We start from the raw sequence: 13047 nt of genomic DNA, 5'->3' as shown, positions 1-13047 counted from the left end.
ATTGTTTCCCGGTGATTTCCCATTCTGCAAGGATCCAATGCTGCCCTGAATTCCATTAACATTAAATGAGCTCCCAGAAATTGTGCTGCTTGTTCAGACAATTTTGGTCCTACTAGCCTATTCAAAAAAAATATTCCTCTTGTGTGGAGTTATATTCTGAGGAATATAACTTTTGATAAAACTGAAAATTGATTCATAATATATTTTTGATTAACCTGTATTATATCTTTATTATCTCTAATAGATGATATCCTTTCCCCGTTTTGGTTTTTTTTGTTATTGTTTTAAGGCAATTTGCCAGTATTTTTCCAGCTTTATTGGTGCCTGTGTAATGTACAGCATTACTTATAAAGAGGTCTTTGCGCGCCCTATGGCTTAAAGCAGAGTTGTATTTAAATTTCAATCCCAATCCCATAAGCCTACTTACTACCCTTGTATCTCACCTTGCGACCAGCTGCACCTCCAAATTGATCTCTTTCTTCAATACCTTCAAATCAGCTGCATCTATTCTATTTTTATAGGCCAAATATGCAATAATGTGACCCCTTATACCGTGTTTCCCCAAAAATAAAACCTACCCCGAAAAAAAGCCCTAGCATTATTTTCGGGGTAGGTCTTAATGTAAGCCCTACCCCCCAAAATAAGCCCTAGTTGACAGCAGCAGTGCTTCCCCGACCACCACCACCCCACCGCCGACCCCCTTGCCGACCCTTCCATCTCTCCTGCTGACCGCGAGACTGAAATATTGTACCTTGTAATAAACAGCAGTGTTGCAGCATTTTCCTGCCTGTGGCATTCCTCTGCCGCATCATTGATGCCATTAGCAACGTGGCACAAGCGCCCAGCCAGGAGAAGGCTACAAAGCAGCCCCTCTAAATTGCTGCAACGCTGCTGTTTATTACAAGGTACAGTATTTCAGTCTCATGGTCGGCGGGTAGTTGCGGAGGAAGGAGGGAGGGATACAAGCTGCAAGGGCTCTGCTACACAGGGGGGATGGGGGAAGGGGAGGGAGGGATAGAAAGACATTGCACAAATGGATGGGTGAGAGGGGAGGAAAGATGCTGCACATGTGGGGGAGAAAAAGGAAATAGAAAGAATTGGGGTAGAGGAGAGGAAGGGAGAGATGATCATTGTACAGTACATGAAAAAAAAAATATAAAGACCTACCCCAAAAATAAGGCCTAGTGCCTTTTTGGGGCCAAAAATTAATATAAGATAGTGTCTTATTTTTGGGGAAACACGGTAGGTGCTTTGAAAGCATCCCAGACTATTTCTGGTGATAACTGATTTGAATTATTTAATTGGAAAAATTCCTACATTTTCCCCTGCATTTCTTCCACAAATTGAGGGTCAGCGAGCAAAGCATTATTAAAATGCCACACAGGAGAAGACCTGAAAATCAGTGATACTTGAATTGTGATCCAAATACCAGCATGATCGGAAAGAAGGATATCATCTATTCCTGCCTGAAGAACTTGATGTAATAAATGATTTGATATCAGAATATGGGACAGTGACCATTCCCCTCCCCCCATGTTGAGACTCTGCCGACAGAGTTAGTTGGCCTGAAAATTCTCTACTCCCGTGACATTTATGCTTGCTTGAAGCATTTATGTTAGTCAGATGACAGCGATACTGGGGAAATCCTTGATAAAGCTTTTGAGAAACATGTCAGATCCAGCCCCTCAGATCACAAGCAAAGGCAAACAACCAGTGAGATAAGTAAAAGTTGAGGTTCAAGATGAACAAATGTGAGATTTAAAAGTATATGAATTAATCTTAAGAGAGATGATATATATAGATAAAAATAAATAACTCAACACAGACCAGTGAGGATTCAACACAAAGCTCACTGCTGAAAAATCTTTTCTTAGGGTGGTGGAGTGGTGTTTCTGAGGTCTATGGTTAAAGTACGTATAAATCATTAAAACGATAAGCTGAAATGAAATGATAGACAGATTTTGTTGGTAAACAACGGACATTGTTGGCTCTAAGTAAAGGAAATAATTGAAATAGTATCATTTAAGTTCAAACAGCTTTTAAAGCAATGTTACTTACCGTAACAGTTGTTATCCAGGGACAGCAGGCAGCTATTCTCACTAGTGGGTGATGTCATCCGACAGAGCCCCGATATGGACATCTTGCAAGCATGTCTTGCTTGAAGAAACTCAGAAGTTTCGAGATGCCCGCACCGCGCATGCGCCAGTGCCTTTCCGCCTGATGAACCGGGCGTGTCTCCTCAGTTCAGGTAGCTAGCCTGAGAAGCCAACCCAGGGGAGGTGGGTGGGACGTGAGAATAGCTGCCTGCTGTCCCTGGATAACAACTGTTACGGTAAGTAACATTGCTTTATCCCAGGACAAGCAGGCAGGTATTCTCACTAGTGGGTGACCTCCAAGCTAACCCCAATGGGATGGTGGGAGAGTTGGCAACTTAAGAGAACAAATTTTGTAACACTGTTTGGCCAAACTGTCCATCCCGTCTGGAGAAAGTATCCAGACAATAATGAGAGGTGAATGTATGAACCGAGGACCAAGTGGCAGCCTTACATATCTCCTCAATCGGTGTCGATCTGAGGAAGGCTACAGAGGCTGCCATTGCTCTGACCTTATGGGCTGTGACCTTACAGGGAAGGGATAATCCAGCCTGGGCATAGCAGGAAGAGATACAAGCCGCCATCCAGTTAGAGATGGTGCGCTTCGATACAGGTCGTCCCAACTTGTTTGGATCAAAGGAGACGAAAAGTTGAGGAGCAGTTCTGTGTGGCTTTGTGCGATCCAAGTAGAAAGCTAGAGCACGTTTACAGTCCAGAGTGTGCAAAGCAGATTCCCCAGGATGAGAATGAGGCTTTGGAAAGAACACTGGAAGCACGATGGATTGGTTGATGTGAAATTCAGAGACCACTTTAGGCAGGAATTTCGGATGAGTACGAAGAACCACCTTGTCATGATGGAATACAGTGAACGGTGGATCCGCCACTAGGGCCTGAAGCTCACTGACCCGGCGAGCAGACGTGAGGGCCACCAGAAAAACCACCTTCCAGGTGAGATACTTAAGTGGAGCCTTGTTGAGAGGTTCAAACGGAGGCTTCATGAGATGAGACAGGACAACATTGAGATCCCAAACCACAGGAGGAGGTTTGATAGGAGGGTTGACATGAAAAAGACCTTTCATAAATCTGGAAACCACAGGATGAGCAGACAAAGGTTTCCCCTGTAGAGGCTGATGGAAAGCCGCAATAGCACTCAGGTGGACTCGTATGGAGGTAGATTTGAGACCAGACTGAGATAGGTGTAGAAGATAGTCCAATACAGAAGAAAGGGAAGCTCGCTGAGGTTCCGTGGCATTGGAAATACACCAGGAAGAGAATCTAGTCCATTTTTGGGAGTAGCATTGTCGAGCAGCAGGCTTCCTGGAAGCCTCCAAGACCTCCCTCACTGCTTGAGAATACTGGTGAGGAGTTATGTTGAAAGGAACCAAGCTGTCAGGTGGAGGGACTGCAGATTGGGATGAAGTAGTGAACCTTGATATTGAGTGAGTAGTGAAGGAAACACTGGAAGAAGTATTGGCTCCCTGCTGCTGAGTTGAAGTAGAAGGGAGAACCAAGGTTGTCTGGGCCACCGAGGAGCAATCAGAATCATGGTGGAATGGTCTGATCTCAACTTGACTAGAGTCTTTTGAATGAGAGGAAAAGGAGGAAACGCATATAGGAAGCGATTCCCCCAATCCAGTAGAAAAGCGTCTGCCTCGAGGCGATGAGGAGTGTAGATCCTGGAGCAAAACTGAGGCAGTTTGAAGTTGTGGGGGGCTGCAAAGAGGTCTATCTGAGGCGTCCCCCACTGTGCAAAGACTTGATGAAGGGGTTCGGAGTGGAGCGTCCATTCGTGAGGCTGGAGAAGACGACTCAATTTGTCCGCCAAGACGTTGTCTTTCCCCTGAATATAGACCGCTCTGAGGAAGGTGTTGTGGCGGACCGCCCAATCCCAGACTCGAAGAGCTTCCTGGCAAAGAGGGGCCGAGCCCGTGCCCCCTTGTTTGTTGACATAATACATGGCGACCTGATTGTCGGTGCGAATAAGGACCACCATGTCGTGAAGCAGATGTTGAAAAGCTTGGAGAGCATTGAAGATGGCTCTGAGCTCCAGAAGATTGATTTGATGGAGTCGTTCCGCACTGGTCCAGAACCCCTGAGTGCGAAGACCATCCAGATGAGCTCCCCATGCATAGTTCGATGAATCAGTCGTGAGAACTTTCTGGTGGGGAGGAGAGTGAAACAACAAACCTCTGGATAGATTCGAAGAGGTCATCCACCAGAGAAGAGACTGCCGTAGAGCAGGAGTGACTACAATGTGGCGGGACAACGGGTCGGACACCTGAGTCTACTGAGATGCCAAGGTCCATTGAGGAATCCTGAGATGTAGTCTGGCAAAAGGCGTCACATGAACTGTGGATGCCATGTGACCCAAGAGGACCATCATGTGTCTCGCTGAGATGGATTGGCGAGAAGACACCGACTGGCAGAGTAGAAGAAGAGCATCCATGCGTTGAGGAGGAAGGAATGCTCGAAGTTGGATGGTATCCAGGACAGCCCCGATAAAGGGGAGAGACTGGGTGGGCTGAAGATGTGACTTGGGAAAGTTGATCTCGAAGCCCAAGTTCTGCAGGAAACAAATTGTAGTCAAGGTCGCCGAAATGACCTCTGGGGCCGACGGTGCCTTGATGAGCCAGTCGTCGAGGTATGGAAACACCTGGAGACCCATGTTCCGGAGTGCAGCGGCCACCACCACCAGACACTTCGTGAAGACTCTGGGCGACGAGGAAAGGCCGAATGGAAGCACTCGATACTGCAGATGTAGATGTCCCACCCGAAATCTGAGGAACTTGCGGGAGGCCGGATGAATCGGGATGTGAGTGTAGGCCTCCTTGAGGTCCAGAGAGCATAACCAATCGTTCTGCTCGAGGAGGGGGTAGAGAGAGGCAAGGGTCAGCATACGGAACCGCTCCTTGACCAAAAACTTGTTGAGGACTCGAAGGTCCAAAATGGGCCGCAGATCGCCCGTCTTCTTCGGGACCAGGAAATACCGGGAGTAAAACCCTCGGTTTTGCTGATCCAACGGAACCGGCTCGACGGCCCGAAGCCGAAGCAAAGCCTGAGCCTCCTGGAGGAGAAGAGCGGTCTGCGTTAAGTTGGAAGGATACTCTCTTGGAGGGTGGTCCGGGGGGACCCGTTGGAAATGAAGAGAGTATCCCTCTCTTACGATGGTCAGGACCCAAAGGTCTGTGGTGATTGACTCCCATTGATGACAAAAATGATGGAGACGACCCCCTATGGGAAAAACAGGGGAAGACAGAACGTCGGTTATGCTCCCTGGAAGAGAGTCAAAAAGGCTGAGTAGCCTTGGGTGCAGCCGGCATCTGAGGCTTCTGCTGAGTCTTCTGGGGAGGCTGTCTCTTCGCAGGCTGTCTCGCAGGAGGAGTCTGCCTCGGTTGATAACGCCGCTGGTAGATTTGAGGCGGTCTAGAGGGACGAGACTGCTGAGGCTTTGGCTTAGGTCGCAGAATAGACTGAAAAGACTTCTCATGGTCCGAAAGCTTTTTAGTAACAGTCTCGATAGACTCATCGAACAGATCCGCTCCCGCACAAGGCACATTTGCAAGTCTGTCTTGGAGGTTCGGATCCATATCAATGGTACGGAGCCACGCCAGGCGACGCATGGCGACCGAACAGGCCGCAGCACGTGCCGAGAGCTCGAAGGCATCGTAGGAGGATTGCATCAGCTGCAGTCGTAACTGGGACAGGGTCGCCACCACCTCTTCAAACTGGAAACGAGCCTGAGCATCGATGAAAGGGATGAACTTGCGGAGCACCGGCAAGAAGAAATCCAAATATGAAGAGAAGAAAAAGTTGTAATTGAGCACTCGAGTCGCCATCATCGAGTTTTGATAGATACGTCTACCAAACTTATCCATCGTTCTCCCCTCCCTGCCCGGAGGCACGGAAGCGTAGACTTGGGAGGGATGAGAACGCTTGAGAGAGGACTCGACTAGGAGGGACTGATGAGAAAGTTGAGCTCCCTCAAACCCCTTGTGGTGAACGATGCGGTATCGAGCATCCAGCTTACTGGGAACTGCAGGTATGGAATACGGTGTCTCAAAACAACGCATGAAAGTCTGGTCCAGCAGTTTATGCAGAGGAAGCCGAAGTGTCTCCGCCGGAGGATGAGGCAAATGCATGGTGTCCAGATACTCTTTAGAATATCGAGACCCAGTGTCCAGAGTCACATCCAAATCATCCGCCATCTGTCGGAGAAAGGATGAAAAAGACAGTTGGTCCGCCAAGGCCGGCTGGCGAGACGGACTAGAAGAAGTGGAAGCCTCCGGCTCCAGGGAGAGCTGGGAGCGGCATGGAGAATAGGAGGTAGATGGTTCCTCATACTCTGGTCCCTCCGGCTGGGATAAATCCGACGAGGAGTATCCCAAACGCTGCATCTTCTTTTGCGGAGACACCTCCGAATAACGTGAGGAGTGTCGAGAAGAGTGCCGAGATCGATGCCCCTCCTGGTGACGGGACGGGGAACGAGATCTTCTATGCATCGATCGATCCTTCGAAGTCTCGAAGGAATGGATAGGACTAGATGCAGTGGATCGCAGAGGTGGCAGAGATGCGGACTCACGCAGCGCCACCCAAGTCTGGTATGGAGTGCGGAAGAACTCCTCCTGCGATGCAGTATGCCCAGGACTCCGATTATCAGGGGTCGACCTAGTACCCTGTTGTCGTGGAGGTGTGATGGGCTCCAAAGGCGGCATATCAGGAAGGGAAGCCCTCTTGGAGGATTCCGCCGCCCTCCGCCGATCCCCCTCGTCGAGCAGGGAGATCGAACGACGAGGAGGAGGGGGAGGGGGCGGACCGCCCCCTGGAACCGGGGCCGGAACGTCACCTTGAATGTTGGCGATAAGCCGGGGCCCCATAGTCTGCATAAGCTCGACAAACTGAGCTTCTAGCAGGGATTGAAGCGAAGCTGATATGGAGGGATCCGCACCGAAAGGGGGTCCTCCTGCACGGTCTTCGCGTTCCTTCGTGGCCGAGTGCTTCTGCTTGTTAGCTTTAGGCACTTTGATGACCATGGGAGGGACAGTGGAAGGTGGTACCTGAACCGAGGAGACGGAGGCAGGCGCCGATGCTGAACTCGATGCTGAAGCCGGGGCAAACGATGCTGGCTTCACGATGCGCGATGCAGGAGTCGTCGATGCAGGTTTTGAACGGACCGGCGAAACCTCAACAGACGTGGAAGCAGACATGTCCTTGGCAGTCTCCATCTTGAACATCGACTCCCAGAGCAAGCAGCGCCGTTTAAACGAGCGCGCAGTGAGCGTGGAACAAGGCCGGCACGATTTCGGAACGTGTTCCGGACCAAGACACTGAAGGCAGCGTCGATGCGGGTCCGTCAACGAAATCGCACGCTGGCACTTGCTGCACTTTTTAAAACCGGTGATTGGTCGGGACATAGGCCGGAAAATCGACGCTGCAAGGTCGAAGGCGCTAGGCCGCAGCCACGAGACCGGCCCGGCCGAACCGCTGGAAGAAATAATTTTAACTTTTTTTATTTTTTTTTTTTAGAAAAATAAATTAAAAGTGAAATAAATTCAAAGAAATAAACAAAAACGCGGGTAAAGAAGGCAAAAAACTGAAATTCAGTCAGCGCAGAATGAAGAGAAACTTCTCAGCTCCGCGGAAAGAAAAGAACTGAGGAGACACGCCCGGTTCATCGGGTGGGAAGGCACTGGCGCATGTGCGGTGCGGGCATCTCGAAACTTCTGAGTTTCTTCAAGCAAGACATGCTTGCAAGATGTCCGTATCGGGGCTCTGTCGGATGACATCACCCACTAGTGAGAATACCTGCCTGCTTGTCCTGGGATAATACATAATACAGTATTTTATTTATATAACACAATATACCAAAAATGTTTGATGCGGCTAACTGGTACTAAAAATAAAACTGAACGCAATTAGTAAAATACATTAAACTATAATCAAAATTCATGCGCAAATTTACTGTACAAATAAGTTTTCAGTTTACATCTAGATTGTATATATGATGAAGATGACCTAACGACTGGAATTAACTCCCGACTCAATTGAGCTGTTTGAAAGGATAAGAACATTTCTATACCCACTTATTTATCAAACTGGTTTTGTCAATATGTTCCAGGGCACTTCCAATAATCAGCTAGTCAGGCTCTCCTTGTTGTTCTATTATTGGCTGAAATAAAATTAATTGGAAGTAAACTGTGGAGGCAGACCCGATCAAAAATAGATAAATCTTAAAAATCTTTATTATGGTAGATTAAAATGCTGCTCAACATGGTTGTGTTTTGCTCTGCATTGGCCTTAAACAACTTGGACCAGCTGGGTGGAGGAAATCCATGTCCCTCAGGTTACACATCTACATGGAGGTAAGGGTGAGACAGCGTCTGAGGCTAGGGGGTGTTGTATGGCAGCGGGGGAATGGGCATCTCACCTGCTGCAAGGGGGATTGTTTGTGGTGGAAGAGATTGGGCATCTCTCCTGCTGCAAAAGGTGGGGAGGTGGAGAGGGATGTTGTGATGCAAGGGGAGAGAATGAGCATCTCTCTCGTTGCATCACAACATGGCTTTTTAGCAGTCTGACGCACTGCCATGCAGGGATTTAAAACCGTGCAGCCACTGTATCGGCACCCCTAGACCAGTCACTTATTTTTGTAGGTAAATGCAGATGCCGCTTTAAAAAAAAAAAATGGCTCGGCAATTTCTAAGAATCCACTGGAGGGCTCATTTCAATGTTGAAAAGCCCATTTGCAAGTCATTATCGGAGACTGCTAAAAATAAAGACAGATAATCCGTTTTGATAATCCGCCGCTAAAATGTGTGCAGGCTAAATGGCACTGTCACGTGATTGACTCATAATCAGTGGCCGCCAACAATAGCGTCAGTTAGAGAATCCGGACCAAAATTGCTATACAAATATTACCAGTAATGTTTGCAAACAATCAAATAATGTTCATAAAATACGAGGTCTGTTCAAAAGTTCCAGGACTGATTTTATAAAAATGTAAACAATCTTACAACTTGTTCCATTAGGTCCCCTTCAAAGTACTCCCTTTTCCTACGCAAACACTTTTACTTCGGTAAACAGTCCTTAAATGCAACTTCAGGAATCACCAAAAGTTGCAGTGTTGAATTTTGCTTTATGTCTTCAATGGTGTCGAATTGGTTTTCTTTCAGCATGTATTTAAATTTTGGAAACACACAAAGTCAGCAGGGGCCAAGTCAGGAGAGTAAGATGGCAGGAGAAGAACCCTTATCCTGTTTTTTGCACAAAATTTATGAATTTTGATGGCAGCAAGAGCAAGTGCATTGTCATGATGCAGGAACCATTACTGCTCCCTCCAAAGTTTGGGCTGCTGCTCCCTCCAAAGTTTGGGCCGCTTCCTCCTGATTCTCTCATGGAGTCATTTCAACACTTTCAGATAGTAATTTTGGTTGACAATTTGTCCTTGTGGCAGAAATTCATAGTGAACAAATACCCCGACTGTCAAATAAACTTATCACTTTGACATTCTACTGAACTTGCCGAGCTTTTTTAGGTCTTGACGATGTTTTGGTTCTCCATTGAGACAACTGAGCTTTGGTTTCCACATCATAACCTTCATTTGCCTGCTCAAGAAGATTTTGACAGCTCATGTGGTGGTTATTCTGGTTGTCAGTCACCAACCGTGGAAAAAACTTTGCCACAATTTGAGACATTCCCAACTTCTCTGTTGGAATATTGTGGCATGAACCAATGGAGATGTTTCATTCTTCTGCCAATCTCTAACAGTTAATCGCCAATTAGTGCACACAAGAACCCTCACTTGATCAACATGATCATCATCAGTTAACTACAAGTCATGACCAGTTTTGAAATGTAAATACCATTCAAAACACCTTCCATGACCTGTTCCTCATAAGCCACTTTCAACAATTCATAAGTTTCTGTAGCGGTCTTACCCAATTTAAAACAGAACTTTAGGCTGCAGCGCTACTCATTGAAGTCACATGATGAAAAATAGCCATACACTTTCACAAGAACTGCTGTAGCTTAGAGATGAAAACAGATATCAACAAACGGAAAAATGGAGGTTACTTGTGAGGTTTCAAGCTTCTCAATGCTGCCTGAAAATGCTTCTCAATGCTGTGTCTCAAAAGAACTTTCTATTGGCGCACAATTCAAACTGTCTTGGAACTTTTTGATTAGACCTCGTATCATATGTTGCAGGATTAAATAAGTAACTGGAGAAAACTGTTGACTAAAGTTCTGCAATCTTGAAAAACTCAAAATGTTTCCACAATTTTGGCCACTAATGTATATATAGGTCTTTGTAAGATAGCCATGGTCCTTCTCCAGGATTTTTTCCTGGAACAAAGAACCAAAGAATTTGTTTAGCATTTCTGCTTTTTCTCCTCAATCTTCACATTATGGTCCTCAGCATCTTTCAGCCTTACAATTCCATTTCTAGCATTCCTCTTTTCCTAAAATACCTGAAATAAGTCATCACCTCACTTTATATTTTTAATTGTGCTCATGCTTATGCCATACTTTTTTCTTTCTTTTTTTTGTTTTATGTGGTATTATTTTCTGTGTTTTTGTTGTGTTCTGTATTTTGCAGTGACTTTTTTTCAGTCACTTATTTGAAGAACCATATTGCTTTTATTTTCCTTGCATAAATATCTGTTGCCATTCATACTAACATAGTAAATGATGGCAGATAATGACCTGCATGGTCTATCCAGTCTGCCCAACAATCACATTCATTATCAAGGCATTCTTATAGCCAGGACTTACAGGTACATTTCAAAACATCTTCATGAAATTTTAAACCACTTAATTCAGAGAAAAAATAATGTGTTCAAACAAAAATCAAACTTATCTTAATTCTTCTTAAACATCTCATTATGGTGGCCATACTCAGAGCTGCATATAGTATATCAGTTTTCCCAAGGACTGCATATCATTTTGTTCATGCATTATGATACTGTCTGTAACTTTAGGTCTTATTCTTTTTTTAACATTTGTTTATATTGTTGCTTTATACTATTGTATCCTGTCGAGCTTTTCCAAGATACTCATAAGCAAATTAAAGTGGTTGAATTACAATGAGATCATATGCAAATGTAAAACTATAGCTTACATTTTAAGCATAGGCAGCTACAATATTTATCTGAGATCACAGAAAGCCAATGACAGCGCCAGAAATTCAGCAAATGCATAACTTCTTGCAAGTTCTTTCCCACTAATAAATGGCAGTGCTTGTGGCCAGTCTCTCAGTCTGATTTAAACAAAGGAGACTTAAATTTAATATTGCAGTTTTCTAATCTGGTTAGTGCAGGATAAAAGGTGAAGGAAAATTGTTTTATTAGTACATTTATGTAACACAAACACCCATATGTTTTCTCCTGTTTACAACAACTAATTATCTAGGTACCAGGGTACAAAGAAGAAGCTTGCATATCATGAGACTATAATATAAGCAATCTATAATATAAGCAATCTAAATTAATAAACCTTGTTTCTTGTGAGCCATCCATTGCAAACTTGACTACAGCAGGTAACGCTCGATCAGTTACATCTTTAATTTCAGAAAGTATACGGCCAGGTCCCATTCGCTCCACAACATCTGATAAGTGTTGGGCTGTGCATTTTCTTACTGCCGTGTGTAAATGACTGTAAAAGAAACAAAACAGAAAAGGCAATATTAATTAATATATCATTCTGGAACTACCAGGAGGTATCTTCAGCACTGTACCATTTTGTGTTCCTGCTAATTCTGGTAAATTACATTACATTGATGTCTTCTATCCCACCAATACCTTTCAGCTCTAGGCGGTTTACAACAAGAAATTAGCCTGGGCATTGATTACAAGGTTGATAGCTATAGTATGCATCGGGATCTGGGAAGGGTCGATACGGTTTGGGTAATCTAATTTCTAATCTAATTTCCATCTTATATACCGGATCATTCCAGCAAGGACTCGAGACGGTTAACAAAGTTTAAAAGAATATAATATAAAACAATAATGAAGGTAATAGAAAAATTTTCAATAAATTAGATCAGTTAAGAAGTGATAGAGATAATGACGTTCTGATAATTGAGGGATGATCATTTGACAAATTTCTTGAACAGTATGGTTTTCAGTTCTTTCTTGAATGTTTTGTAGTTGGGCGTCGTGGTCAGCAGATTTGAGAGGTGGTGGTCTATTTTTAAATGTGGCATCTCAGATAGAAGTGAACCGCCTAGAAGTCGCAAGATTATGGCGGTATAGAAAAATAAAGTTATTATTATTATTATTATAGCAAAGCCAACTAGCCCATCTTGGTATCAAAATCCAACAGTAAGCTGATCTAGATCAACTTTAACCACTGATCAAAATCATTCACACAACATTCAGTGAGGTTTTTCTACAACATTTTAATAAGTTATACAAAAAATCTTCTTCAAATGCATCACAGATAGAGCTTATAGTTTTGAAGTTCAACATTCAAAAGAAATGACTTGCTATATTTTGGAGCTGAATAAAATTCACAATTTAAATTCTCACTGAGCAAGTGAATTTTATTTGGACAAATTGGTACCCACACTAAATAAGACATGGTTAAACTTAAGGCTCCTTTTACAAAGGTGCGCTAAGTGTTTTAGCACGCACTCAATATTAGCGCATGCTAAATTCTAATGCGTGCATGTTAGTCTATGGATGCATTAGTGGTTAGCGCGCGCTAAAACGCATAGTGCACCTTAATAAAACAGGAGGTGAATGTACTCAGTGCTGGCCAAATAATATTAGATAAATAAGTCTTCGTTGCTCAAAGACACTCTTCACATAACACCCGATTGGCTTTTCATATGTTGAATTTGACAAAAGCTAAGGATGATCCGGCCTTTTCTGCATCTTTGGATGCACAGAAGGCCTTTGATCGTGTAGAATGGACCTTTATGTATCAAGTAATGGATTGGTTTGGTATTGGTTCCGGATTT

At 44.5% G+C, this 13047-nt stretch overlaps 1 protein-coding gene across 6 annotated transcripts in view; it reads right to left on the bottom strand.

Moving 5' to 3' along the window:
- The window catches only part of TOGARAM1 (TOG array regulator of axonemal microtubules 1), a 182843-nt gene that overhangs the window by 38543 nt on the left and 131253 nt on the right, over window positions 1–13047 (bottom strand). For all 6 annotated transcript variants that reach the window (XM_033953373.1, XM_033953372.1, XM_033953371.1 and 3 more), the window contains one exon: window positions 11580–11738. In XM_033953373.1, coding sequence (XP_033809264.1) covers window positions 11580–11738 — 159 coding nt within the window. The remainder of the gene's footprint in view (window positions 1–11579; window positions 11739–13047) is intronic.

The sequence above is a fragment of the Geotrypetes seraphini genome, chromosome 7 (assembly GCF_902459505.1).
Source record: "Geotrypetes seraphini chromosome 7, aGeoSer1.1, whole genome shotgun sequence".
Classification (NCBI taxonomy): domain Eukaryota; kingdom Metazoa; phylum Chordata; class Amphibia; order Gymnophiona; family Dermophiidae; genus Geotrypetes; species Geotrypetes seraphini.
This window is presented reverse-complemented; position numbering and strand designations above follow the sequence as displayed.